Here is a 26,402-nt window from a genome sequence, read left to right as displayed (position 1 = left end):
ATAACACTGGAAAGCTAAATTTAGCATCTGGTGCAGTGTGGAATGGCTTTTATCCCTGGACTTACCTCCAGTGTCCCACCCCTTTTAAAAATAACCAATGACAAGCTATATCAGGCATCAGAAAATTTGCTAGTTTAAAGTGAAACACAGGTTCAAGTTGGATCAGATTATAGCTGTGCATGAGTAAGTCCTTCAGAAATGTATCTAATCACGAACAATCAGTCCGAGAAAAACTAAAATGGCAAAATGGCTATGCTTAGAGAAAGGAAAGACCCCGAGAGCTTCATATTGCGGGGAAATGAATAGTGCAACTACGGAATACATAACTGAAGGGGAAGGAGATGAGCCCGAAGCCCATCATGTTGTTCTGGTGGACATTTGAGAAGGGACATGGTCTCCACTGTGTTACTGTTGGTCATTTTATGCATGCAAACGCATTTGATCTCCAATGAAGGCTCTAAGTTCCTAACAAATACGGTCCATTTCTTCTTTACTGATGCATTTTCCACTGCCCCAGCAGAGTCCTATGCACACAGTGGGCTCTTTGAAAAAAATCTCTGCTGTTCCCACTGATGACATTGATGCTGCTTTTGCTACTGATGACGTGGATAAGGGAGATAAACTTTAAAAACATGTGAAACAAGGTTTTAAAGAGTTCTCAGGGAGCATACGGTAGCCAAGATTTTTTTTTTTTTTTTTTTTTTTTTGAGATGGAGTCTTACTCTGTCACCCAAGCTGCAGTGCAGTGGCATTATCTCGGCCCACTGCAACCTATGCCTCCTAGGTTCAAGCAGCAATTCTCCTGCCTCAGCCTCCCTAGAAGCTGAGATTACAGGGGCGTGCCACCACACCAGGCTAGTTTTTGTATTTTTAGCAGAGACAGGGTTTCACCATGTTGGCCAGGCTGGTCTTGAACTCCTGACCTCAAGTGATCCACCCGCCAAAGTGCTGGGATCATAGGCATGACCTACTGTGCCAGACCAGGTCTTCTTACAAAACCTGGTAAGGATCTCTACAGGTGGGAGAAGATGGGCTGTGCAGTGAGGTCCACAGATCTGAGCTAAGTCCCCACACTGAGCACCCGAGATCTGCCCCAGGCCAGCGGAGCGTCCACGTTACTATGGTGTTCTTCCCTAAGGGCGAAAGGCAACAGATGGCCAAGAATAAGAGCAAGAACTACAGAGGAATTTTAACATTGAGCAAATTTCAAAGAGTCCAGTCCATTCGCTCTCTCCCTTATTGACACTGAAGACGTTCTCTGTGTGGAACACCATGCAGGGCATGGAGAACTTCCCAGAGAGGAAGAGGCAGCCCCCACCGTCCTCCAAAAAGCGCATGGTGAAGTGGGACACAGACAAGGAACCAGCAGTAATAGTTAGAGTGCCCAGTGCCACAGTCAGGGTGCAAGGACAGACATCAGGACTGGTCTTGGAGGTCAAGGGAGGCTAAACTGTGTTGGAGGATGAATGAGGCTGGCCAGGCAAGGAGGGGAAAATAAGAACCGCAGGCAGAAGGAACAGCCTGCACAGACACCTGCAGAGAGGAAGGCACTATCCGGGGACCGCAGATCCCTATGCTAAGGTGTGGCGTGCTCCAGGGACAACAGTGAGGGCAAGGTAGGAAGCCCTTGTACTCACGGGAAGGTGCTTGGGCACAGCTTTGTCAGGACTGAGAAACCTTGAGATAGGTAACTGAATCTGTGAGTACCAGTTTCATCACCTGCAAATGACCTCAAGGGTAACCACCTGCAGGGATACATCTGACACAGAGTCTCTAACAGTGGGTGTCCAGGGAGCAGTAGCCCCCGAGGGCAGCTGGCCCTGACCCCCCAAGAGCTAAGCCCAGTGGGCCCTTCTGCAGCCTCAGAACTGAGTCTTTGCCCAGAGGTCAGATAAACATGGTAAAAAAAACAAACTCACGACCCCCATGGCAACCAACTGGGGTCGTGGCCAAGCCTCCCCCCATACCCAGCTGAGGTTGACTCTCACCCGTGTGAGCTCCTCAGCTTTCATGGCACAGCCCCTGTCCCTTAACCCCCCTGCATCATAGATGTCCAAACGTGGCCTCGTCCCTCCCCACCCAGCACCCTGCAGCCCTCCTCTGTAGAAGAGAGGTGGGTTTTATCATTTGGGTGAACCTCCAGGCCTGGGGTCAGTCTGTGCACATAAACTCATGCTTGTAACAAGGGTCAGAACAAGGGTTCTACAACAAAGGTCAAGATACCTCTATATCAAACCATAAATGTGTGTGATTTCTACTCTACCCTTTGCTGCAACCTCTTGTAAGGAAAATCAAAGGTCTCCCTTTGCTGGGCACCCCTTAGTTACAAAAGATATTGGTGAAAGGGGCAACCCAAAGGCCAGGTTACTCTTCCAAATAAAGAGCCCACATAGAAAGCCTGCTCTGGTTGGACACTCAGAGGTCGGGGGGCACTTAACGAGAGATAGGGGGAGTCACAGGGCAGCCTTTGTGTGCAGAGAAGAATGAGAGAGAAGAAACTAGCATAAGAGGAAGCTTAGGAAGCTCGACTGTGACCAAGGATGCGCAGCCCAGTGAGCTGTATTCCTTTATTTCGCATCTCTTTTCCTGTTGCTTCTCTGCTGTTGCTTCCTGCAACACCATGTGGGGATGGGATCCCATGGGTCCCCAGGTCTAACACTGGCCATGAGCAAATGGGGGCTCATGCTAATGCCCACCTCCCTGGGCGAGGGTCTGCTTAGCTCTCCCGGGCACATACTCCACTGCCCTTCTCTCTGCTCATCCAGGCAAAGCTCTCCTGACCCTTTCACCTCCCTCCAGCCTCTGCTCACATAGTTTGTATTGTAACTCATGTGCACAAGCCAAAGAACTCTGTCGCTCACCATCATTGGCCCATTCCAACCTCCTAGTGGGGAAAAACAAGAATGGTTGAAAGAAAGAAAGAAAAACAGGCCAGGCACGGTGGCTCACACTTGTAATCCCAGCACTTTGGGAGACCAAAGTGGGCAGATCATCTGAGGTCAGGAATTTGAGACCAGCCTAGCTAACAAGGTGAAACCCTGTCTCTACTAAAAATAAAAAAATTAGCTGGGTGTGGGGGTGAGAATCTGTAATCCCAGCTACTCAGGAGGCTGAAGCAAGAGAATCACTTGAACCCTGGAGGCAGAGGTTGCAGTGAGCAGAGATCACACTGCTGCACTCCAGCCTGAGTGACAGAGTAAGACTCTGTCACAAAAAAAAAAAAAAGAAGGAAGGAATTGCATATGATTTATATCACAAGGAAAAAAATGAGCTTATTTAATTTTTTGACAATAAAATAAAGCCCTGAACCAAACCTTAGTAAATAACTCATAAGTTACTAATCAAGAACTGTTACCATTCATTTGAAAAAAAAAATATGGCATTTCTCATCTTCAGCAAGGGACACACATTTGGGGATCAGTTATTCATCCCTGGAAGAACCTCACCGGTACCAGCACCCCAGATCATGTCTTTGGGAACCCCCTATCTGTCCCATGGAGCCTCCTAACACCCAGGGACACTTATCTGGAACCTGGTCATTTGCAGTGTCCAGTGGGGCCTCCCTCACACATCCTCAGGCTGGCCACAACCCTTGGAACACACATCTGCTCATTACTGGTCATGGCAACAGAGAACATGAATGGGATAAAAAGCAAAAAGACACACTTCAAACCAAGAAAGAGAAGGCTCACTTATTTCAGGTAGTAATTACTTTTTTTTTGAGACAGGGTCTCACTTCACTGCCCAGGCTGGAGTACAGTGGCACAATCATGGTTCCTTACAGCCTCAAGTTCTAATGATCCTCCCCACCTCAGCCTCCCAAATAGCTGGGACCACAGGTGCACATCACCATGCCCAGCTAATTTTTTTTTTTTTTTTTGAGAGATGGGGTGACTCTTGCTCTCTTGCCTGGTCTCAAACTCCTGGACTCAATCAATTCTCCCATCTCGACCTCCCAAAGTGCTGGGATTGGCCAGACACAGTGCCTCATGCCTGTAATCTCAGCACTTTGGGAGACCGAGGTGGGCGGGTCACTTGAGATCAAGAGTTCGAGATGAGCCTGGTCAACATGGTGAAACCCCATCTCTACAAAAAAAAATAATAATAATAATAATAAATTACCTGGCCGTGGCAGCACATGCTTGTAGTCTCAGCTACACAGGAGGCTGAGGTAGGAGAATCACTTGAACCCAGGAGGTGGAGGGTTGCCGTGAGTATCATGAAACATTATTCTTCTTTTGATTTTTCCCAACTATTTATAAATGTAGAAACCATTTGCAGCACCCAAACCATACAAGAGCTGGGAGTGGAGAGCGCCGACTAGTGACAGCAGACAGACCCTTTCAGCCCTATCACCCTGTGAGTAGGTCCTGCTACGTGGCACCGCCTTCACTTGGAGAGAGACTAAATCCTGGGCAGCCAAGAGCCCTCTCTGGAAAGTGGCTCCTGACAGTGCTGACCCAGTTCTGAGTAGGTCCTACCTGATGAACTGGAAGCCAGCAGAGTGGTGTGGGGGACAGAGGACGGACTCTTGAGACAGACGCACGTGAGTTCCAATCACAGCATAGCTGCTAGCTTGCCAAGAGGCCGTGGTCATGCTATTTCCTTCATGTGGTTGTTATTGGGAGTAAATAAATAAATATGGTAATACTTAAAAAGAAACTGGTATACAATGGGTGCTTCATAAATATTTGTTTCTTTCCTCTGAGCTTAAGACTTTTATTTCCAGATTCTAAATATAGTACTTTAAAAAAAAATCTGAGAAGATATTACTTATTTGCTAAGTATTCTGGTCACTGACATCATATTTATAAGTGAGTCTCTTACTCCACATAAACAGGTAAATTCAATGCTATTTAAGACTGGGGAATCATCTGCCCAACAGCAGGATAAACAAGTCCATCACAATTAAATGTGTGCTGGGAGTCTGCCCTCAGTGCATGGAGAGTAGATTTGGAGCTATCCAGATGTGTTCTGTCTCCGGAATTAGCATCTATATCATCACAAAGGGGGTGGCTCAGCACTGCAACATCCCAGTGCTCACATGCCCCTGGTCATATCAAGTAACCATTATCACATCAGAGCCCACAGGAGTTATAAATACACCACCATCGAGCCCCAACTGGATGACAATTGAGTAATGACAATAGAAATAGCTCACACTCCATAAGACCATCTTTCCCGTTCCTGAACTGAAATCGACGGTATCGTAATGGAGAGACAGCCAGAGCCAGAGAGAGGAAAACTTCAAATCTTTCAAAAGACAGAGAAGGAGCCGCAAGCTAGAGCAGGGTCTCCAGTGCTGGAATATCACACCGCCCTGGTCGCAGGGGACCTGGAGCATCTGAAGCCCCTCATGGACCAGTTCTTCCAAGATGCCAATGTGGTGTTTGAGATCAATAAGGATGAGATGGAATGGCAGGTGAAATCTCCAGCCACGTTTGGACTGTCAGGTACCCTTGTTCTTTAAAGCTCAGTCATTTATTTTTAAGGGGCTACTAATACTCTCCTGGAATGTAAGGCTCCCGCGTGTAGACTGGGCACAGTGGCACTGGGTTTAACCTATACAGGGAAAGGACATCTGACGAAGTTTGCTCTGCAGTAGTTTTAAAGTGTAGGTTTTAGGTGATGGCCTATAAGAGATCCAACTGGAAAGGCAAAGCAGCGATTGGCGGGAATGCCTGTCCGATGACGCTGTGTGTGCCTCTTGTCTTTACAAAGGAACATTGGTTTGGGTGCAGAGCTGCCTGTGCCTGCATCTGGCAGCCAGGGAGGCGGGCGCTGAAGAAGGAAAGTCTCTCCTTCAATTCTGCCCGGAGCAGCCTCTGGCACACAGCTCTGTGTGAAGTTCTTCTATGAATCTGCAAATGCCACAGCTACAGCAGGGTGACCGGGGCACAGCCAGCACCAGTAGAGGCAGGACCCCAGGGCTCTCTGTAGATCCTCCTCCTGGAATCTAGGGAATCCCAAGAATGGGGAAGGAAAGGGGAAGCAACCAGAGGTCCTGACTTCGTACATGTCTGCAGGTGCTCTTGCTGCCTGAACATGGTGACTGTGCGCTGGGCAGACAAGCAGACCTCCCAAGTGGAGAGAGGTCCCCTCCTCCCCCTGCCTACTCAGGATGTGCAGATGCTTGCTGACCACCATGCTGCATCCAGGCCTTTCTCGGCTGGCACTGCTTTGGGCACCCCACCTGCCACCGGCTCAGATGCAACATATTTACCAGGAAGGTTCATGCGTTGGAATCTACAGCAGCTCTCCCAGATCATGGGATTTGAGAATCTGAGGTCAGTGGCCGGTGGCCAGTGTCCCATGTCCCTGATTCTTAAGCTCCGGCAGGCAAAGAATGAGGAAGGTCGGCCTCCAAAGAACTGACACAGTTCTGTTTATACCTCACATGGGAGAAGAGAATAAACTCAAAACACTGTCAGTGGGCCAAGCAGCTTCTGCCAATCAGTGAGGCGGTAGGGGCTGTGAGAAAGGCAAATGGCAGTTCCTGTCAGGGCTGCATGTCCCAGCCGAGTCCTTCTGGGCCTCCTCTCCCTCACCTATCCCAGGCCAAAAATACCAACTGCAGCTCTGGACATACACACACACAAATGTCACCGTTTCAAATAGATAGTCATGTTCACCCATCATTTGCACATTCTGTATCCAAAATCAGGTTCCTCTTTCCCTCCTGAGTCTTCCTACCCCTAAGTTCTGCTGCTGTCCTGTGGCACACCTGGACAACAGGACACCAGGGCACGCCCACAGTGAAGGGATGTGGGCTGATATGGAGGAAACCGCAGCCACAACGTGAGTAGTGGCCCGAGGCCTCCGCACAGGCTGGGAAGAGAGGAAGGCAAGCTCAGGCTGCCTGGATTCCAGTCTCCTTCAGCACAGCCACCTGACTGCCCGGCAGCAGATCCAGCAGCAGAAACGACCAGACCCTGTTTGAAAACAGTGGCCCCACGTGCTCTCCCATGAAAAGACTTCCCGGTGGCCAATTCCAGCTCCCCTGGTGGGGAATTGAGCACACGGAGCAGGTCCCCAGTGGCCACCACCTCAGTGCCCCTCTGTGATGGAATGCCGGCCCATCCAGCCCACAGTCATAGAGAGCACTGACATGGGTGAGCTGATGCTTAGAGGGACGTACAACATGCAGAGAAGCCTTAATCCATGTCCCTCCTGGTGGCAGAACTGGGACCAGAGGGCGGGAGTTACAGAAAGCGGATTCAGGCTTCCTGACTGCATCACCAAGGACATGGAGATGGTGCTGGCCCATACTGTGGCTGAGCTAGATCCCCACCTACGGCTTCTTCCCATCAGTCCCTGGGAAGACTCAGGAATCCAGAGCGGGTTTACTGACCTGCTAGGGTCAGGTGGGGCTGGGTTGGGGACTTAGCATTCCCCAGAGAAGGCAGTAAGTAGTTTTCATCTCTCAAAAAAACGAATCGAATCAAAAAACCAAGAGCTGGCGCCTGCAGGAATGTAGGTTATTGTTACCACCGGGATAACAGTGTAGATAGAGTACATCCATCACCCCCTCCAGATCGGACCTGGTCTTCACCGGGAAGGGCAGCTCAAACCCATGCAGGTCCACGTTCCCGGAGCCTCTGGCCACCACCATTCCACGCCAGTCCCACAGCTCCCCCTTCCCCCACCGAGTGCGCAACAAGCTCCAGGCTGGGCCTTGGGGACTCAGGGCGGCTGGAACTCGGCACCACATGCAGGTAGGTAATTAATGAATGGGCTTTCAAGGCTGCTCAGCATGGGTCCCAGGAAGGAGGTGGCCTGTGAAAAGGGTCTCCTCTGCGGCTCATTACAGCCACGGTATCGATTCTTCCATCATTATCAGAAGGCCTTCCTGCCATGTGAAATCCTGCCCCTTGATGTGTATTCACCAGGGACTACGTCCCCCATTTCCACGAGCGCTCCTGGCCGCTAACAACCTTCCACGGGCTTTTTGAAAGTGCCAAAGTTTTCAGAGAAGTAAAAATGTGTAGCACCTGCTCCATTCATCCCTCAAGAAAGAGCAACCCTATACACACACACACACACACACACACCCCTAAAAGGCGCAAAGAAACAAACCAGAATTGTGCTGAATGTGGACCGCCACATCAAAGCGTGCTTCTAAAAACTCAGCCACTTGCAAGAGAGCTCAACTTTCTGAGTCCTTTTCTTGAACAACCTTGGTGATGTGTGGGTCAGTTTGTTTTGTGCGTTGTCTCTTCTTAATGACAAAGGGACAAGTTTGGGGCTCAGCTAAGGGAGTACTGGATTCGGGAAAATTCCACAACCCACTTTCCTCTTTCAAGCTGCCCTAACTCAGGGCCTGGAACGGGTGGATTCCTCACTTAAATTCGCCTACCGTGCACCCTGCTTGGACAGCTTTTAACTGACCCCATTTCCCAGTCACCCCCGTATTTGGCAAAACCCTCTTGCTTCTCAATACCTGGCGCCCCATCTCTCTGGCTCCGTTTTAGCCTTCTATCTCTCCTTTGTATTTCTTCCTCTGTCTCCGCCTGTCTCTTCCCAGTGCGTCTCTCTGCTCTCTGTCTCTGTGTGCGTCTCTGATTCTATGCTCTTCTCCCTACATGCCCACCTGGTACCTACCTTTAAGAGACGCTTCACCCTCTTTCCGCCTTAACGAACACCGCCCACCACCACCACCACTAACCTCCCCCTGACCTTACATTCCACCTCCCTCCCCGCAGGCCTCTGGACCCTGGAATACAAGCGCGAGCTCACCACGCCCCTGTGCATCGCCGCGGCCCACGGCCACGCCGCCTGCGTGCGATACCTGCTCGGCCGCGGCGCAGACCCCGACGCCAGCCCCGGCGGCCGCGGCGCCCTGCACGAGGCCTGCCTCGGGGGCCACACCGCCTGCGCCCGCCTGCTGCTGCAGCACCGCGCCGACCCCGACCTGCTCAGCGCCGAGGGCCTGGCGCCTCTGCACCTCTGCCGCACGGTCGCCTCGCTCGGGTAAGGACCTCAGGTCAGGCCCGCGGCGCCCGCCCCACCCCAAGACCAGACCACTCCCCCAGGCCCCCGACCCCGCCTCCGCCTCCGTCCCAGCCCCCGCCTCCGGACCCAGACCCTGCACCCTTGACTCTGCACACTGGATCCCCAGGGCCGCATCCGCCCCGTCCCTACCCTGGCCCCTGCTTCGGGACCCAGAGCCAAGACCCCTGACCCGGGACCCCAGACCCGGCACCTCCCGGCCCTCGTCCCGCGCCCCGGCCCCCGCGGGTTTAATTAGCGCTTGATTGCGAGCGCGCGCGGGAGGCGCCACGCCGAGGTAATGAGCGCGGTGATCACGGCCCAGCCGCCGGCGCCGGGGATGCTAAAAGGCCACTGGCGGGGTTGGAGGCTGAAAAATTAGGGTTTTTAATGATAATTTTATGCAGAATAATTGTCACAGTGTGACATAAATGGTTAGCTCCTCGGGCGGGGCTTCCAGGCCCGCTCGGAAACGGAGCTGTGCCGGCCTCTAGGGAGGCCCAGCGGCCGCGCAGCCAGTTCGCGCCCGGGCGCGGGGTCTGGAGGTCCCACAGCTCCCGTCCCTGGAGAGCGCCCTCCCAGCGGGTGCTCCGGGGCTCGGAGAAGAAGCGGGGCCACGTGTCTTTGTATGGGACTCGTGGTGGGGTTTCTCGGCTTGCATTGTGTCATCTTGACATTTCTGTTAGTCAGAATGCTCCAGCCCCTGCCCTTGGAGTTGTCATTGCGTGACCTTCTGTCTCTAGGGGAAGATTAAGGAAAGTCGCCCACGTTTAGCGCTGGGAACCCGTGCGGCTCTCAGAAACCGCGTCGCCCTTGCTGCTTCTCCACCGACTGTCAAAGCTGCTGGATGTCCTGCCCAGCAGGGGCGGCAATGCAGGCAGGCGGGGCTACTGGGCACTCAGGGACCCAGCCAGGGGACCCACCTAAGAAAGGTCACCTGAGTTCAGAGGGGGGACTCAGAGGGCCACGTGGACCCCCGCCAGTCTTGTGAATGAGGAAGGAAACAAGGTTCTAGCAAAGCTCTTTAAAAGCAGCTTTACCCAAGTGTGATTGACATTCAGCAAGCCGCACGTGTTTAAGGCGTACAATTTGATAAATTCCGCAGATTATACACTCGTGCAACACCCCACAGTCCGTGGAGGGCAGATATTTATCATTGTCCCTGTGGCCTCGCGGTGCCCACGGTTCTCCCTCCCACTGGCCCCTTCCTTATTCTCCATCCCTAGCGTCTGCTTTTTATTACTTGGCTTAGTCTGAATTTTCTAGAATTTTGTATAAATGGAATCTGCAGTCTTTTATCTGGCTTCTCTCGCTCGACATAATTATTTTGAGATTCATCTATGTTGCTGTGTGTATCCGTCGTTCATTCCTTTTATTCCTGGGTAGTGGTCCGTGGTAGGGATGAACCACAGTATGCTCATCCATTCATATGTTGGGAAACATTTGATTGTTTCCAGTCTGGGTCTTTTACAAAGTTATCATGCACATTTGTGTGCCAGCCTTTGAATGGGCATATGCTTTTATGTCTTTTGAATAAATACCTAGGATTGGAATGGCTAGGTCACATGATATGATTAAGAACATAACTGTTAGGCTAGGTGCAATGGCTCACGCCAGTAATTCCCACACTTTGGGAGGCCGAGATAGGCAGATCACTTGAGTTCAGGAGTTCGAGACCAGCCTGGGCAACACAGCAAAACCCCATCTCTACAAAAAATACAAAAATTAGTCAGGCATGTTGGCATGCACCTGTAATCCCAGCTACTCAGGGGACTGAGGTGGGAGGATCGCTTGAGCACAGGAGTAAGCCCTGTTCACGCCACTGCACTCCAGCCTGGGTGACAGAGTTGAGACCCTGTCTCAAAAAAATAATAACAATAATAATAACTAAGAAATGGCCCAACTAGTTTGCAAAGTTGTACCATTTTACATCCCCACCAGCGATGTCTGCATGTTCCAGTTGCTTCATGGTCTCACCAATACGTGGTATGGTCAGGCCTTAACTGTACACATTCTAACAGGTGTGTAGACATATCTTATTATAGTTTTAATTTTCATTTCCCTGCTAACTAGTGATGTTGAGCATCGTTTCATGAACTTACTTGCCATTCACATACAGTCATCTGTGGCTTAACAGTGGGGATACATTCTCAGAAATGTGTTGTTTCATCATTGTGTAAACATCATAGAGTGTATTTCACAAACCAGGATGGTATAGCCCACTGCCCCCCTTGGCTATATGGTTTAGCCTCTAGCTCCCAGGCTGCAAAACTGGACAGCATGCTACTGTACTGAATACTGTAGGGAATTGTAACACAATAGGAAGTATTTGTGTATCTAAACATAGAAAAGGTACAGTATAATCTTATGGGACCACTATTGTATATGTGGTCTGTTGTTGACTAAAACCATTGTTATAAGGTACATGACTGTATCTTCTTTGATAAAGTGTCTGTTCAAATCTTTTGCCCATTTTTTAAATTGGGTTGTTTGTTTTCTTATTTAATTTTGAGGTTTCTTGGGATATTCTATATATGAATCTCTTGCGAGATATGTGATTGATAGGTATTACCTGCCAGTCTCTGGCTTAGATTTTATTCTCTTAGCAATGTGTTTTGAAGAACAGAAGTTCTTAATTTTTATGGAGTCCAGTTTATCCATTTTTTCTCTTTTAAGGATTATGTTGGGTTATGGTATCTAAAAAAAATTTTGCCTAACCCAAGGTCACACAGATTTTCTCTTATATTTTCTTCTAGAAATTTCATAACTTTACATTTTACATTTAAGTCTGTGATCCATTTTGAGTTCATTTCTGAATATGATGTGAAGTATGGATTGAAGCTTTTGATTTATTTATTTATTTTTGCATGTGGATATCTGACAGTTCCAGCACTGTTAGTCGAAAATAAGTATTTGTGCATCTAAACCCTTCCTTTCTCCACCAAACGGTCTTTGCACCTTTGTCAAAAATGAATGGATTATATATGCATGAGTTTATTTCTAAGCTGTCTTGTCACGCATGTGCAAAACAGGGCAAGGTCTGACTGGTTCACCTGGTGAAGACGTGAGGAGCCACTTTATTACATAAACAGTGAAAGGAAGAGTAGCCAGTGGTGTTGGCTCCTCACGGTCTTTATCCCACACACCAAAAAGGATAACACCTAGACAAAAGGGGCTGGATAACGTCAACGCAAGTTGAAGAATACCCCATTTCTGAGCAGCCATGCCTAGCTCTGAACTGAGAGGTTCATAGCCTGTATCTCTATTCTGAAGGGGCTGAAGCAGGAAGCTCCCTGCCTCCTCAGGATCCAGAAGGCATTGAGAAACCGTCTTATAGCAGCCTCCTAGGGGACATAGCCAGGCGAGGGGGCAAGGGCCTTATAGCAACTCCTTACAAGCTTCCAACCCAGGAGTATCCAGGTGTTCTGCCGAGACGTAGATTCAGTACTGGTTTGCTTTGTGGCCTATGTGGATATGTGCAGGGTCACCAGGGTGCCACGGCAGAGCCATCCCCCTTCATCTCTATTCTGTTTCATTGCTCTATTTGCCTATTTTAACACCAATACCATACTGTCTTGAATACTGTAACTTTATAATACATTTTGAAGTCAGGTAGTATAAGTTTTCAACCATTGTTCTTCTTTCTCAAAGTTGTTTTGGCTATTCTAACTCCTTTGCATTTCCAGATGAATTTTAGATTCAGTTCATCCATTTCTACAACATAGCCTGCTGGGTTATGTTGTCCAATCTATAAATCAATTTGGAGAAAAATAAAAATAAAAATATTAAGGCTTTCAAATCATGCACACAATATACTCCTCCATTTATTTATTTCTTCCTTAATTTTTCTCAGCTGTGTTTGATAGTTTTTTAAGGTACAGGGTTTGCATATATTTTGTAAGATTTATCCCTAATTATTTCATTTTTGATGCTGTTGTCAACTGTATATTTAAATTTCCATTTCTGATTGTGTGTAGCTACTCTATAAAATTTATAATAATTTATTTTTGCATATTGACTTTGTATCCTATAACCCTTCTAAACTCACTGTTCTAGTAGAATTCCACAGGATTTCTTGTAAGCAATCATGTCATCTATAAATAAATACGATTTTACTTCTTCTACAATCTAGATGCCTTTTATTACTTTTCCTTGTTTTATTGCACTGACTAGAACCTTCAGTGTGCTGCTGAATAAAAGTGGTAAGAGCAGACAATTTTTCTTGTTCCTGATCCTAAGGAAAGTATTAATTCACCACTAAGTATGATATTAGCTGTAAAATTTTGCAGATTCCTTTTTTCAGAGATAGAGAGCTCTCTTCTGTTTCTAGTTTGCTGACAGTTTGTATTACAAATTAATATTTAATTTTCTCAAGTGCTTTTTCTACACATATGGAGATAATCATATGATGTAAGTTTTGTCTGTTAATATAATACTTTATATTGATTAATTTTCAAATGTTAAACTAACCTTGCATTCCTGGGATAAACCACACTTGATCATGAGGAGTTATCCTTTTTTATATATTATTGGGCTTGATTTACTGGAAAAAATATTTAATATCCACATCTATGTTCATGAAAGATATTGGTCTGTAGTTTTATTTTCTTGTAATATCTTTGTCTGGTTTTGGTATCAGAGTAATGCTGGCCTCAAAAATAATTTGAGAAGTAGTCTCTCCTCTTCTATTTTCTGGAAGACCTTGTGTAGAATTATTATTTCTTCCTTAAATGTTTGGTAGAATTCATCAGTAAAGCTATCTGGACATGGAGTCTTTTTGTGATAAGGTTTTTAACTATGAATTTAATTTCTTTACTAGCTATAGGGCTACTCAGATTCTTTCTCTCTCTTTTTTTTTTTTTTTTTTTTTTGAGTGAGCATTTTAGTGCTTTAATAGTTGTATTTTCTAAGAGATTGACCTCTTTCAGCTAAGTTGTTGAACTTACTGCCATAAAGTTGTTCCTTATTATCCTTTTAAGCGCTGTAGATTCTATAGTGATATCACCTCTCTCATTCATGATACTAGAATTTGTCTTCTTTTCCCCCTAGTAAGTCTTGCTTTTGGTTTCATTGTTTTTCTCTATTTCATTGATTTCCACTACACTCTCTATTATTCTTTCTTGCTCACATTTGGGTTTCATTGGCTCTTCTTTTCTAGTTTCTTAAGGTGGAAGCTAATGTCATTGAGTCAGGAACTTTCATGTTTTTTAATATAGGCTTTTAGTGCTATACATGTCTCACTACATACTATTTTAGCTGAATCCCACAAATTTTAGTATGAGTGTTTTTTCCTTCAATCAGTTTTAAATACTTTCTAATTTTCTTTTTTTTTTTTTGAATCATGGGTTATATAGAAGTATGTTATTGTGTTTCCAAATATGTGGGGATTTTTCAGATATGATTTATAATTTAATTCCATTGTGGCTAGAGAATTTATTTTGTATGACTTTACTCCTTTTTAAATTTATTGAGAATTGTTTTATGATCCAAGATATGCTATTCCTTGGCAAATGTTTCATGTATACTAGAAAAGAATGTATACTCTGCAGTAGTTCAATGGAGTGTTCTCATGTTCAATGTTCAATGGAGTGTTCAATGGAGTGATAAATGTCAATTAAATCAAGTTGCCTAACAGTGTTGTTTAAGATTTCTATATACTTGCTGATTTTCACTGGACTTGTTTTACAAGTTATTGAAAGAAGAGTGTCAAACTCTCTAAGTATAATTGTAGATTTGTCTGTTTCTCTTTGCAGTTCTATTGGTTTTTGTTTCAAGTAATTTGAAGCTCTATTATTAGGTACATAAATGCTTAGCATTATTCTGTCCTTTTGAAGAATTGACCTTTTATCATCATGAAATTATTTATCTTTAGTAATATTCTTTGGTCTAGGTCAGGTGCAGTGGATCACACCTGTAATCCCAGCACTTTGGGAGGCCAAGGTTGGAGGACTGCATGAGGCCGGGAGTTTGAGACCAGCCTGAGCAACATAATGAGAACCCTTAGCCAGGGGTGATGATAATAAAAATGTATTTCTCACAGTCCTGGAGGCTGGGAAGTCCCAGATCAAGGTGCCAGCAGATTCACTGTCTGGTGAGGGCCTGTTCTCTGCTTCCAAGATGGCATTGTGTTGCTGCATTGTCACATGGCAGAGGAGCAGAAAAAATGGAAGAGGCAAATTTAATCCCTCAAGGCCTTTTATAAGGGCACTAATCCCATCTATGAGGGCCTAATCACTGCCTAATGACCCACCTCTTGATGCTATTACATTGGGAATTAAGTTTCAACATGGATTTTGGAGGGACACAAACATTTCAACCACAGCATTTGTCATGTGGATCTCTCTGACATGAAACTTGCTTCATCAAAGTATGCAAACTGAGGAGACAATAGAGACGATCTGCTTGCAAGATGGAAGTTATAATCTTCTGTAATTTATTCACAGAAACAATCTCCTGTCACCTTTGCAATAGTCTGTTGATTAGCAGCAAATCAAAGGTTCTGCGCACACTCAAGGAGAGGAGAGAAAAGCATGGATACCACAAGATAGACTTCAATGGGAAACCATGCTAGAGACTGCCTACCACACCATCCTTTCATTTTTTAACTTACCTGTGTCTTTATTTTTTAAGTGGGTTTCTTGTAGGCAGATTATAATTGAGTCTTGCTTTTTTTAATCCAATCTGACAGTTTCTGTTTTTTAATTGGGTGTAGATCATTCATATTTAATGTAATTTTGATACGGTTAGGTTCAAAGCAAATGTCTATTTCTTTTCTGTTTGGTTCATCTATTATTTGTCTCTTTATCTTCTTTTCTAACTTCTTCTATTCTGAACATTTTTAATGATTTCATTTTACTTCCTTTTTTGGCTTACTAGATATAACTTTTTGTTGTGTTAAGTGATTTCTTTAGGGTTTATAGTATACATCTTTACTTTATCACATTCTACCCTCAGGTAATACTATTCGACTTCATGTGTAGTATAAAAACTATATGGCAGTATACTTCCATTTCTCTCCTCCTGGCCTTTGTGCTATTATTGGTAATATACATTTTACTTCTACATATAAGTCCCGCAATACATTATTATTTTTGTTTAAACAGAGAATTTTCTTTTAAATATATTGAAGTAATAAGAAACAAGTGTTTGTGTTTACTCATATAGTTACCACTTCCAGTTCCCTTCATGTATTTGTGTAGCTCCAAAATTCCATCTAGTATCATTTTCCTTCTGCTTAAAGGGCTTTCTTTAACATTTCTTGCACTGTATGTCTACTGGTAATGGGTCCTTTCAGCATTTGTATGTTTGAAAAAGTCTTCATTTCACCTGAGTAATTGAAAGGTGTTTTTGCTGGATACAGCATTATGAGTTGACAGTTCAGTTTTTTATTTTCTTCTTCTTTTTTCTGCACTTTAGACCCATAACTGTACTGTCTTCTAACTTGGATTTTTTAAAATGAGAAATTTGCTATCCCCTTCTTGTCTTTGTTCTTTCATAATCTAATAAATATCCTTTTATCTGGCTTTAAGATTTTCTGTAATCACTGGTTTTAAGCAATTTGGTTATAAGGTGCTTTGATGTAGTTTTCTTTATGTTTCTTTTTTATTATTATTAGATGATGTCTCACTCTGTTGCCTATATTGGAGTGCAGTGGCATGATCTTAGCTCACTGCAACCTCTGCTTCCCGGATGCACATGATTCTCCTGCCTCGGCCTCCCAAATAGCTGGGATTACAGATGCATGCCACCACACCAGCTAATTTTTGTATTTTTAGTAGAGCCAGGGTTTCCCCATGTTGACCAGGTTAGTCTTGAACCCCCGACCTCAGATGATCTGCCTACCTTGGCCTCTCAAAGTGCTGGGCTTAGAGGTGTAAGCCACCATGCCAGGCCAGTTTTCTTTATGTTTCTTATGCTTGGGATTCATTGAGTATCTTAGATCTGTGGGTTTATATGCTTTTCATCCAATTTGGAAATATTTTGGCAATTATTTCTTCACATTTTTTTCTATACAACCAGTACTCTCCTTCAGGGACTTCAATTACACATATACTATGCCACTTAAAATTGTTCCACAGTTCACTGATGCTCTGTTCATTTTGCTCAGCCTCTCTCTCTCTCTCTCTCTCTCTGATTGATTGATTGATTGATTGATCTTCTGAAATACCTGATCTGCCATGAACCTTATCCAGTACATTTTTATCTCCAACATTGTCGTTTCAACTTCAGAATTCCAATTTTAGGACTTACGTTTCTGTATTTTACTTAACATGGTCAGTCTTTCTTCTAGCTTCTCAAACAAGTGAAATATAATTATAACAACTATTTTAATGGCCCTGCCTACTAATTCTGTCACCTGTGTCATTTCTGTGTCACTTATTTATTTATTGTAGAATTGGGGTCTTGTTTTGCTGCCCAGGCTGGTCTCAAACTCCTGGCTTCAAATGATTCTCCTGCCTCAGCCTCCCAAAGTGCTGGGATTACAGGCATAAGCCACTGCTCCCAGCCTCTGGGTCACTTTTGATTTTTTGTGCTTTTTTTTTTTCTCTATATTTCATTGGGTGTTTGATATTTTTGTATTCCTGTCAATATTCTTGATCTCTGCTCAGGAATGTAAAGGTACTTGGAAATAGTTTGATCCTTTGGGGTCTTGCTTTTAAGCTTTATTAGTCAGAATTCAATCGGTGGTTAGTCTAAGGTTCATTTTTTTTTTCTACAACTGAGACAACTCATTTTGGTACTCGCTCCATACCTAATTATTTGTAAGGTTTCACACTTTGGTTGCTGAGAACAGCCACTATTCCTGAACCTGTGCATGTGATGAGCACTGCACCACTTCTGTCCTAGAAACTTTCTGGTAGAAATCCACCAGCCCACACTCTCAACCTCTATGCACACAATATATTTGACACATTTCAGTCGGTTCTAATCCTTCCTTTCAGGTGGTTTTTTCCCACAGCTTAGGCAGTTTCCTCATGCCCACACACTACTTAGTATGGAGCTGAATACTCAAGGGGGCCCCCTGCAAAGTTCTTTCTGTGTGAAGCTCTTTCTGTGTGAAGCTTTCTCCTCTCCAGCACCCTACCCTACAAACTCCAGCTGCCCTGGGATCCCTAGACTTCCAGTGCCATCTCCTCCACTCAGAGAGCTCACCAGGCTCTGCCTGGATCCTCTTCATAGAACCCTCAGCCTGGGAGCCCAGAAGGCCTTTGGGAGGTTGAGAAATCCAATGTTGCCAATCATACTGGGGAGTAAGTTCCAACCTTGTGACACATTTCTGTCCTTAGCTGCAGGCATTCTCCACTTTCCACCAGCAGGTTTTCTTTCCAATTATTAATTAAACATGGATTAATTTCTACCTTGCATTCACTTGCAATTTTCGTTCTTGACTCATCTGATAGATGATTTGCTGGGATGTGAAAAAGTGTCACCTTGTGAAAAAATTATAGAAATTCCATTTATTTTGAAACACACAGCTCCAAGGTCAACCAATATTGACTCCATTCCTGCAAGCATTCAATCACCAGTTATTGAACCCTGTGAGGGGCTGAAGCTGGGCTGCATTAGACATAGTCCCTGCCCTCAAAGTGCTTGCAGTTTCAGGGGAGAGGAAGGTAATGATATGGCAATGTGCCAAACATTGGACCAGAAATATGTCAAATATATTGTATGCATGGAGGTTGAGAATGGGATGCTGGTGGATTTCTACCAGAAAGTTTCTAAGACAGAAAGAAGCATCAGCTTTATTAAAGGACGGAAGCCAACCAAATCAATTGCAAAAGTCTTTCTATATACTAAGAAAAGAGGCAAAATTATTCAATTGTGCATTGAATGCATTCAAGTTTGATCACATTTTCATACGATACAATTTTATATCTATACTTACATATTTAACACATTTGAGGCCCAGGTTGAATTCTAATTCCAACACTTACTAGCTGTGCAACATTGGACACATTATTTAATTTTTCTGGGTCTCTGTGTTCTCACTTGTAAAATAGGGATGATAATTGAGCCTACTACATAGGATGGTTATGAGAATTGAATGAATTACTATAGCTATAGCTAATTTGCTTAGAAGAGCACCTACCAAATAGAATTACGCAGGTGCTGACTGCAATTGCTGGGGCCTCATGTCTAATCACTGTATTTCTTTTATGGGAATTGAAACTATATTTTACTATTTCAAATTCATTTGGGGGCTTGATGTTTCTTTATCTCCATAGTTGTTGGTCATTTATTACTTACTTGCTATAATGTCTTTAGTCAAGAATATAAACTCCCCATTATAACATGTTCCTATGGAAAATATAACCCACTTGATGATATTCCAAGTTAGGGTATTCACCATTCCTCCCTCCCTGCCTTGCCAAAATGCATGGTTATATTTATTATTCTCTTGTTCAAAATTAAGTTCTTTAAGTGCAACATGGTATCCTGCATTGGATCCTAAAATCGAACATGAACATTAGTGGGAAACATGGTAAAATCCAAATAAAGTCAACAGTTTGGTTAATAGTCTTGTACCATTGTTAATTTCTTTGTTTTGACAAATATACCATAATAATATTGGATATTAACTTTAGGGGAAGCTGGTGAAGGATATTGAGAAACTCTCTATGCTATCTTTCCTAAAGATATCTAAAATAATTTTAAAATAAAAAGGTTTTTAAAAATCAAGTCTGCTTCACACCTTGGGCCCCAACTTCTCTCCCACTTTAAAGGATCAGAAAAGTATTGCTTCTTACTAAGAAATGAGAATGCAGCACCCAATCATAGCACAAAATAAACACAAATGCTGTGAACCCTTACAGTACTCCTGAAGAGAAGCCAACAAGCTTACATTTGGACACCATAAGGGGCTGATGCCATCTGCAGACCACCAGAGCTACCCAGCTTACACGCTGCACAATAGAATCTAATATCCTGCAGACCACCAGAGCTACTCAGCTTACACGCTGCACAACAGAATCTAATATCCTGGCTTCCGTTGGTTTTACAAAAATCATACGGGCCCAGGCCATTGTTTAATAAGGACTTTTTAAATGTCTTTTTATTAGAGTGGGGACTTAAAAAAATCTCTCTTCTGTCTTCCTCTTCTTCCTCCTCTTTCTTCTTTCTTGTTTCATTTTCTCTTCTCTGTGCTGCTCTATGGGAATCTTTCCCTTTGGCTGTTTAATTTGACCCTCTTGACTTATTTAAATCCGGATTATTGGGGGAATGTTTAAGATAAGTGATGAATAAACCAGCATTTCAGGCAGAACTCTGTAATAGCTGACTTAGAATCCCTTCAATATCAATGATGATAATGGAATATGCTGGCAGGTCCCATTGAACACCTCTACAATAACACAGCCAACTACCTTGAAGGATAAAAAGTTAATAGATGTCGAAAGGGCCTGAGGTTTTGACCATGGCTTTTCAGCTCTAAAGAGTCCCCCTAAAGTCATACTCTGAGGAGGTCTGGCTTCAGGTAGTATAAACATTATCACTTTGACAAGAAAGAGCTACTTTCTCTGCAATCTTTTTAAACACAGTAGATTTTAGGTCATCCTTAATTTTTTTACCTCACAGTAGAGAGGGGGTCGCTGACCTACATACAGAGCCATTCCATTTTCTGACTCTTGATGACAATGGTCTCCACACCTAGGGACCCTGTTCTGCTCCATCCCCTTTTAGTTGGCAATTCGCCATGGGCACAGGACTTTAAAACCTTTGAGTCTCTGAGTTCCTGGGATTAAAAAAAAAAAATTACCTGTGCTTCCTTCCAACCAGCAAGCTTCAGAATTCAGAATTCAACACACTGAAAGGGATATCAGAGCTTTAATCTAGGAGCCTTTTGAAGAGATTTTCCCAAAAAGAAAAGTTCCAGTAAAGTTACTGTGTTCACATCAGTAGCCTGCATGCTAGCCTCGCCCTATTTATTATCAGATTCCTCTCCTTGATCCTTTTTTATTCGAGATAATTAAAATAAGAAAATAATGTGTTGATGCCCTGTTCTTTTTCTTATCTATAGCTGTCTTGATTTAAACAAAAGTGAGGATGACTTGCTTTCCTCATGGAACTTATTAATGAAAAGCATGCAAGTTTACTTTTTTGTCTCAGGTGTGTTAATTCAACTAAACGAAAAATAATTCATGTGGGCACAGTGGCTCATGCCTGTAATCCCATCATTTTAGGAGGACAAGACTAGAGGATCACTTGAGCCCAGGAGTTTGAGACCAGCCTGGGCAACATAGTGAGAAAAATTAGCAAGGCATGGTGGCACACAACTGTAGTCTCAGCTACTTGGTAGGCTGAGTCTGAAGGATCACTTGAGCCCAGGAGGTCGAGGCTACAGTGAGTCATGATCACGTCACTGCACTCCAACCTGAGTGACAGAGTGAGACTCTGTCTTAAAAACAAACAAACAAACAAACAAACAAAAAATGATTCATCAGCTGGAGTTGGATCTATAAAAGCAGCTAATTATCTTATGGGTTGGGGAACCCAGTAATCTCCACCTAAGAACAGGAAGTTCACCTGCCTGAGATGCCAGGTTCACAGGCATTGATACACAATCCAGAAAACAATACATTCTTTCCACATCCCAGGTGAGTGACTATTGGTTATTCAAGTAGAGAGGAGAACATGGTCTTGTTCAATAAAACTTTAAGGCATCTTGAGGAATACTGAAGAATGAGATGTCAGAGAAAGGCGGCCCCCAGTAGATGATTTAATATTTGCAGAATGTCACACATTCCTGAGCATTTGCAAATGTCTTATTTCCTCTGAACCTCTCAGGCCTGCAAGGCATGGTACAGACTAGAAAACCGAGGCTCAGAGAGAGTCCGTGTTATGCCGGTAAGGTGGCAAGGAACAGAAACCAGCAGAGCCAGGACCCAAAGCCAAAGTTTGTGAGAACGACGCTAAAAGATTGCCTCTCCTTTGTTAACTGAAGTTTTTTTCCCCAAAAACTGTCTATAATCAGGAAGTAGTCCACTTATCTCTGGCCACCTCCCTTCAAACATCCTCTGTTACAAGTGTGTCCCTTTCCCTGACCCTCAGTGGCATCCCAGGCACATTCTTCAGCTTTCTGGTCACTTGGCAAGTCCCATTTTAATACCCAAAAGCCAGTCCATGCCAAATCAAAACTTTATACTCTGGGCAAAAGCCTTGATCAGACACTTTCTGAACAACATACAAATGGCCAATAAGCAAATGAAGAGGTGCTCAACATCATTAATCATCAAGGACATGCAAATGAAACCACAAAGAAATATTCACCATTTCACATGCATTAGAATGGAAAAAAAAAAAAAAAACCCTACAACACCAAATGTTGACAAGATTAGGGAGCAACTAGAACTTTCATACACAGTTTTGGGTGGGTAAAATGATATCTCTTTGGAAAACTGTTTGGCAGTTTCTTACAAAGCTAAATACATACCTACCAGCAATTCCATTTTTAGGTGTTTACCTAAGAAAAATGAGAACATACGTCCTCAGGAAGACTTATACAAAAACATTCATAAAAGCTTTATTCATAATAGTTAAAAAATAGAAACATGCAAATGTCCATCAATATCAATGAGAAAATGGCTCAAAATGATGGTATATCCATACAATTGAATACGACTCAGCAACTTTAAAAAAGAATGAATTACTCCATGCATGCAACAATATGGATGAATGTGAACAGCATGATGCTGAGCACAAGAAGCCAGATACAAAACAGTGGAAAATTTTAGAAAATGCAAAACTAACCCACTGTGAGAAAAATCAGCACAGTGGTTGCCTATGGGGGTTATGACTGACTGGTGGTAAATACAAGAGAAATTCCTGGCAAAATAGAAATATTCTACATCTTCATGGAGGTATTGGTTACATAGGTATAGTCCTTTGTTGAAATTCCTTCAATTGTGCTCTTAAGACCTGTGCATTTCTGTGTGTGTACCTCACAGAAGATACTGCATTAAAATATATATATATACCTGCATGCATACAACGTTTCTCTCGTCGAGTTTAAAGCTCCCCCTGGCCGGGCGCGGTGGCTCAAGCCTGTAATCCCAGCACTTTGGGAGGCCGAGACGGGCGGATCATGAGGTCAGGAGATCAAGACCATCCTGGCTAATATGGTGAAACCCCATCTCTACTAAAAAATACAAAAAACTAGCCGGGCGAGGTGGCGGGCACCTGTAGTCCCAGCTACTCAGGAGGCTGAGGCAGGAGAATGGCGTAGACCCGGGAGGCGGAGCTTGCAGTGAGCCGAGATCCAGCCACTGCACTCCTGCCTGGGAGTCAGAGCGAGACTCCATCACGGGGAAAAAAAAAAAAAAAAAAAAAAAAAGCTCCCCCCACCTCACCCCATCCCTGTCTAAGAAGCTAAGAGTCTTTTCTTTTCCATTTCCTCCTTTTCTTTCTTTCTTTTTTTTTTTTTTTTAAGAGATCTGAAGTGATTTTACCTTTATTTCCTTCACTGTAAACCAATCATGAAATTTCACAGTGATTTCTGGGGTGGGGGCAGAAGGAAGGCTGTGTTAAGAATCATCGGGGCTGTGGCCCAGTCAGCCCGCGGAGGTGCAGGCAGGGTGGGCCCTCACTGGGGCAGCTGGAGGAGCACGGACTGACCCACCAGCAGGGAGGTGATGTTCCGAGAACGTGAGAGCTGGTATGTGATGTCCACCGCGGCTTCCAGCTTGCGCAGCTCCATCAGGCCATCCCCTGCAGTGGCCAGTGAGTTGGCAATCAGCTCAGCCGCCTTGGAGTCACCCTCAGCAGAGATGACGGCTGCCTTTTTCTGCTGCTCAGCCTTTTCCACCACAAATCTGGCCCTCTCTGCTCCCTGCTGAGCCACCTGTTTCGCTTCCACCGCTTCTGTGAACTCCTTCCCGAAGGTCAGATGTGTCAAGGACACGTCATCCAGGATGAGCCCAAAGGTGGCTGCTCGCTCTGTAAGATCGTCGCTCACTTGCCTGGAGACCAGCTCTCTCTGGGTGATTACTTCTCCAGCATCAAAGCAAGCCACCACTGACTTGAGGATCTCGGTCGTGATGGACGGCAGCACACGCTCATCATAGTCCTCTCTGAGGCTGGTGAAGATGCAAGGAAGCTGGCTAGTGACGGGTCGGAAGAGGATGCGCAGTGTGATGTTGACATTCTGTAAATCTTTGCTACCAGTGATGACTGGCACATTGCGTGGTCAAGAATGGCAGTCAAAGATAATTGGTTTCTGTACCCATGGGATGAGAAAGTGAGTCCCTTCCCCTACCACAATGTCCTGTACTCCACGGAACCGGTCAAAGATGACAGCTCTGTGCCCACCATCCACATTATATAAGGCAGAGTCCACCACGCCTCCTGCAACAGCTAAGGCCAGGCCAAACTTGCCAATGGACTCAAACACTTTGGCAGCCATGTTTGCTTCTGCTGGACCCTCTCACACCTGCTTCCACTCTGACCTCCATTTCCTCCTTTTCTTTCCTCTCACTCCGATGCTACTGCATCTTCCTCTTCATCTAGTGTATTGGGACCAGGGGATGAGGGAAAGAGGAAGAAAAGTTACGCATGCCTTACTGAGGAAGGGGCACCAAAGAAGCTTCCAGAAAGTCAGATGCTGCTTAGTGGGCACGTGAGGTGTATTAGGCCATTCTTGCACTGCTATAAAGAAATACTTGAGCCTGGGAAATTATAAGAAGAAAAGTTTAATTGGCTCACTGTTCTGCAGGCTGTACAGGAAGCATAATGCTGGGATCTACTTCTGGGGAGGCCTCAGGAAGCTTTTTACTCGTGGCAGAAGGTAAACGGCAAGCAGGCACACCACACAGTGAAAGCAGGAGCAGGGATGGGAGGTGCCACACACCTTTTTTTGGAGACGGAGTCTCCCTCTGTCACCCAGGCTGGAGTGCCGTGGCACCATCTCAGCTCACTGCAACCTCCACCTCCAGGGCTCAAGTGATTCTCCTGACTCAGCTTCCCAAGTAGCTGGGACTACAAGCGTGTGCCACCACGCCCATCTAATTTTTGTATTTTTAGTAGAGATAGGGTTTCACCATGTTGGCCAGGCTGGTCTCGAACTCCCCTCAGGTGATCCACCCATCTTGGCCTCCCAAAGTGTTGGGATTACAGGCATGAGCCACCACACCTGGCTGCCACATACTTTTAAACAGCCAGATCACCCATGAACTCATTATCGTGAGGAAAGCACCAAGGGGATGGTGCTAAACCATTCGTGAGAGATCTACCCCCATGATCCAACCACCTCCCACCAGGCCCCACCCCACCCCCAACATTGGGGATTACATTTCAACATGAGATTTCGGCACTGATAAATATCCAAACTATATCATGGGGCAAACAGTGGAGCTGACTTTACAAATCTTGTTCACGAAATCATTTTTCAGTTTGCCAAGGTTCCATTTACAATGGGGAGAGAATTTGCCCAAAATAACATCATCCACTGCAATCATCCCACACTTCAGAGAAACATATGGCAGCCATTGCTCCAAGGGAAACCATGATGACAGAAATGGCCAACCAGTTTCTTTCTCAGTCGCCCTCCTACCCTGATGGATTTGTCTATTCATATCAGCCATTTCAATTGCAAACATTTATGCCTGATAGTCTCATAACTTAGCATCCCAGGAGAGAGGGAGAGAGAAGAAAATGCAGAACAGAAAGTAGGTAGATGGAAGATCCCCAAAGGAAAGCTTCAGCAGAAGGTCCAGGGAAATAAAGTGGAACTGCTCCTCCATCAAAGTCATGGAGCTGTGGCTTCCCCGTCCTTCATCAGAGTCAGCTGGGGCATAGACCCACAGGAGGGAACCTTCCTGCAGCAGCTTCATTAGAAAACACGGCTCTGTTTTCCTCCCAAGGCTCTCCCCCTACCTTGCCTTCATAGGCTGGCACATGCCCAGCACCCACCCTGGGACCCAGCCTTCAACTGCAGCCACACTTCCCCTGGGACGTGTCTCCAGCCCATCTGCCTCCATGTCATTCCTGAGGAGGAAAAGCAGCAGTAACAGTAATTCAACAAGATGAGCTCATAACACCCATTACCCCCACTGAATACACTGTGTAGTGCTCAACCCCTTTCTGTCTGTCAGAAGAGATTCCAGCAGCAGTCACGTAAGGAAAACAGGAGAAGGAGCTCAGGATTGCCCAAAGACTCCGGCGACTTCCGGAGACAGATGCTGTATTAGTCTGTGTTCATGCTGCTGATAAAGACATACCTGAGACTGGGCAATTTACAAAAGAAAGAGGTTTATTGGACTTACTGTTCCACGTGGCTGGGGAGGTGGAAGGTGAAAGGCGCGTCTCACATGGCAGCAGCAAGAGACAGAATGAGAGCCAAGCAAAAGGGGTTTCTCCTTATCAAACCACCAGATCTTGTGAGACTTATTCACTACCAAGAGAACAGTATGAAGGAAACCACC

The 26,402-nt window shown here is 44.9% G+C and overlaps 1 protein-coding gene and 1 pseudogene across 1 annotated transcript in view; one reads left to right on the top strand and one right to left on the bottom strand.

Moving 5' to 3' along the window:
* ASB18 (ankyrin repeat and SOCS box containing 18) overlaps window positions 1–26,402 on the top strand; it is a 72,146-nt gene that overhangs the window by 17,574 nt on the left and 28,170 nt on the right. Inside the window, exons 2-3 of the mRNA XM_025404921.1 lie at window positions 5,331–5,453; window positions 8,703–8,970. Coding sequence (XP_025260706.1) covers window positions 5,331–5,453; window positions 8,703–8,970 — 391 coding nt within the window. The remainder of the gene's footprint in view (window positions 1–5,330; window positions 5,454–8,702; window positions 8,971–26,402) is intronic.
* LOC112636309 lies at window positions 23,407–24,385 on the bottom strand (annotated as a pseudogene).

The sequence above is a fragment of the Theropithecus gelada genome, chromosome 12 (genome assembly GCF_003255815.1).
Source record: "Theropithecus gelada isolate Dixy chromosome 12, Tgel_1.0, whole genome shotgun sequence".
NCBI classification, from domain to species: Eukaryota; Metazoa; Chordata; class Mammalia; order Primates; family Cercopithecidae; genus Theropithecus; species Theropithecus gelada.
Note: the sequence above shows the minus strand (reverse complement) of the source record. Positions and strands in the feature narration are given on the sequence as shown.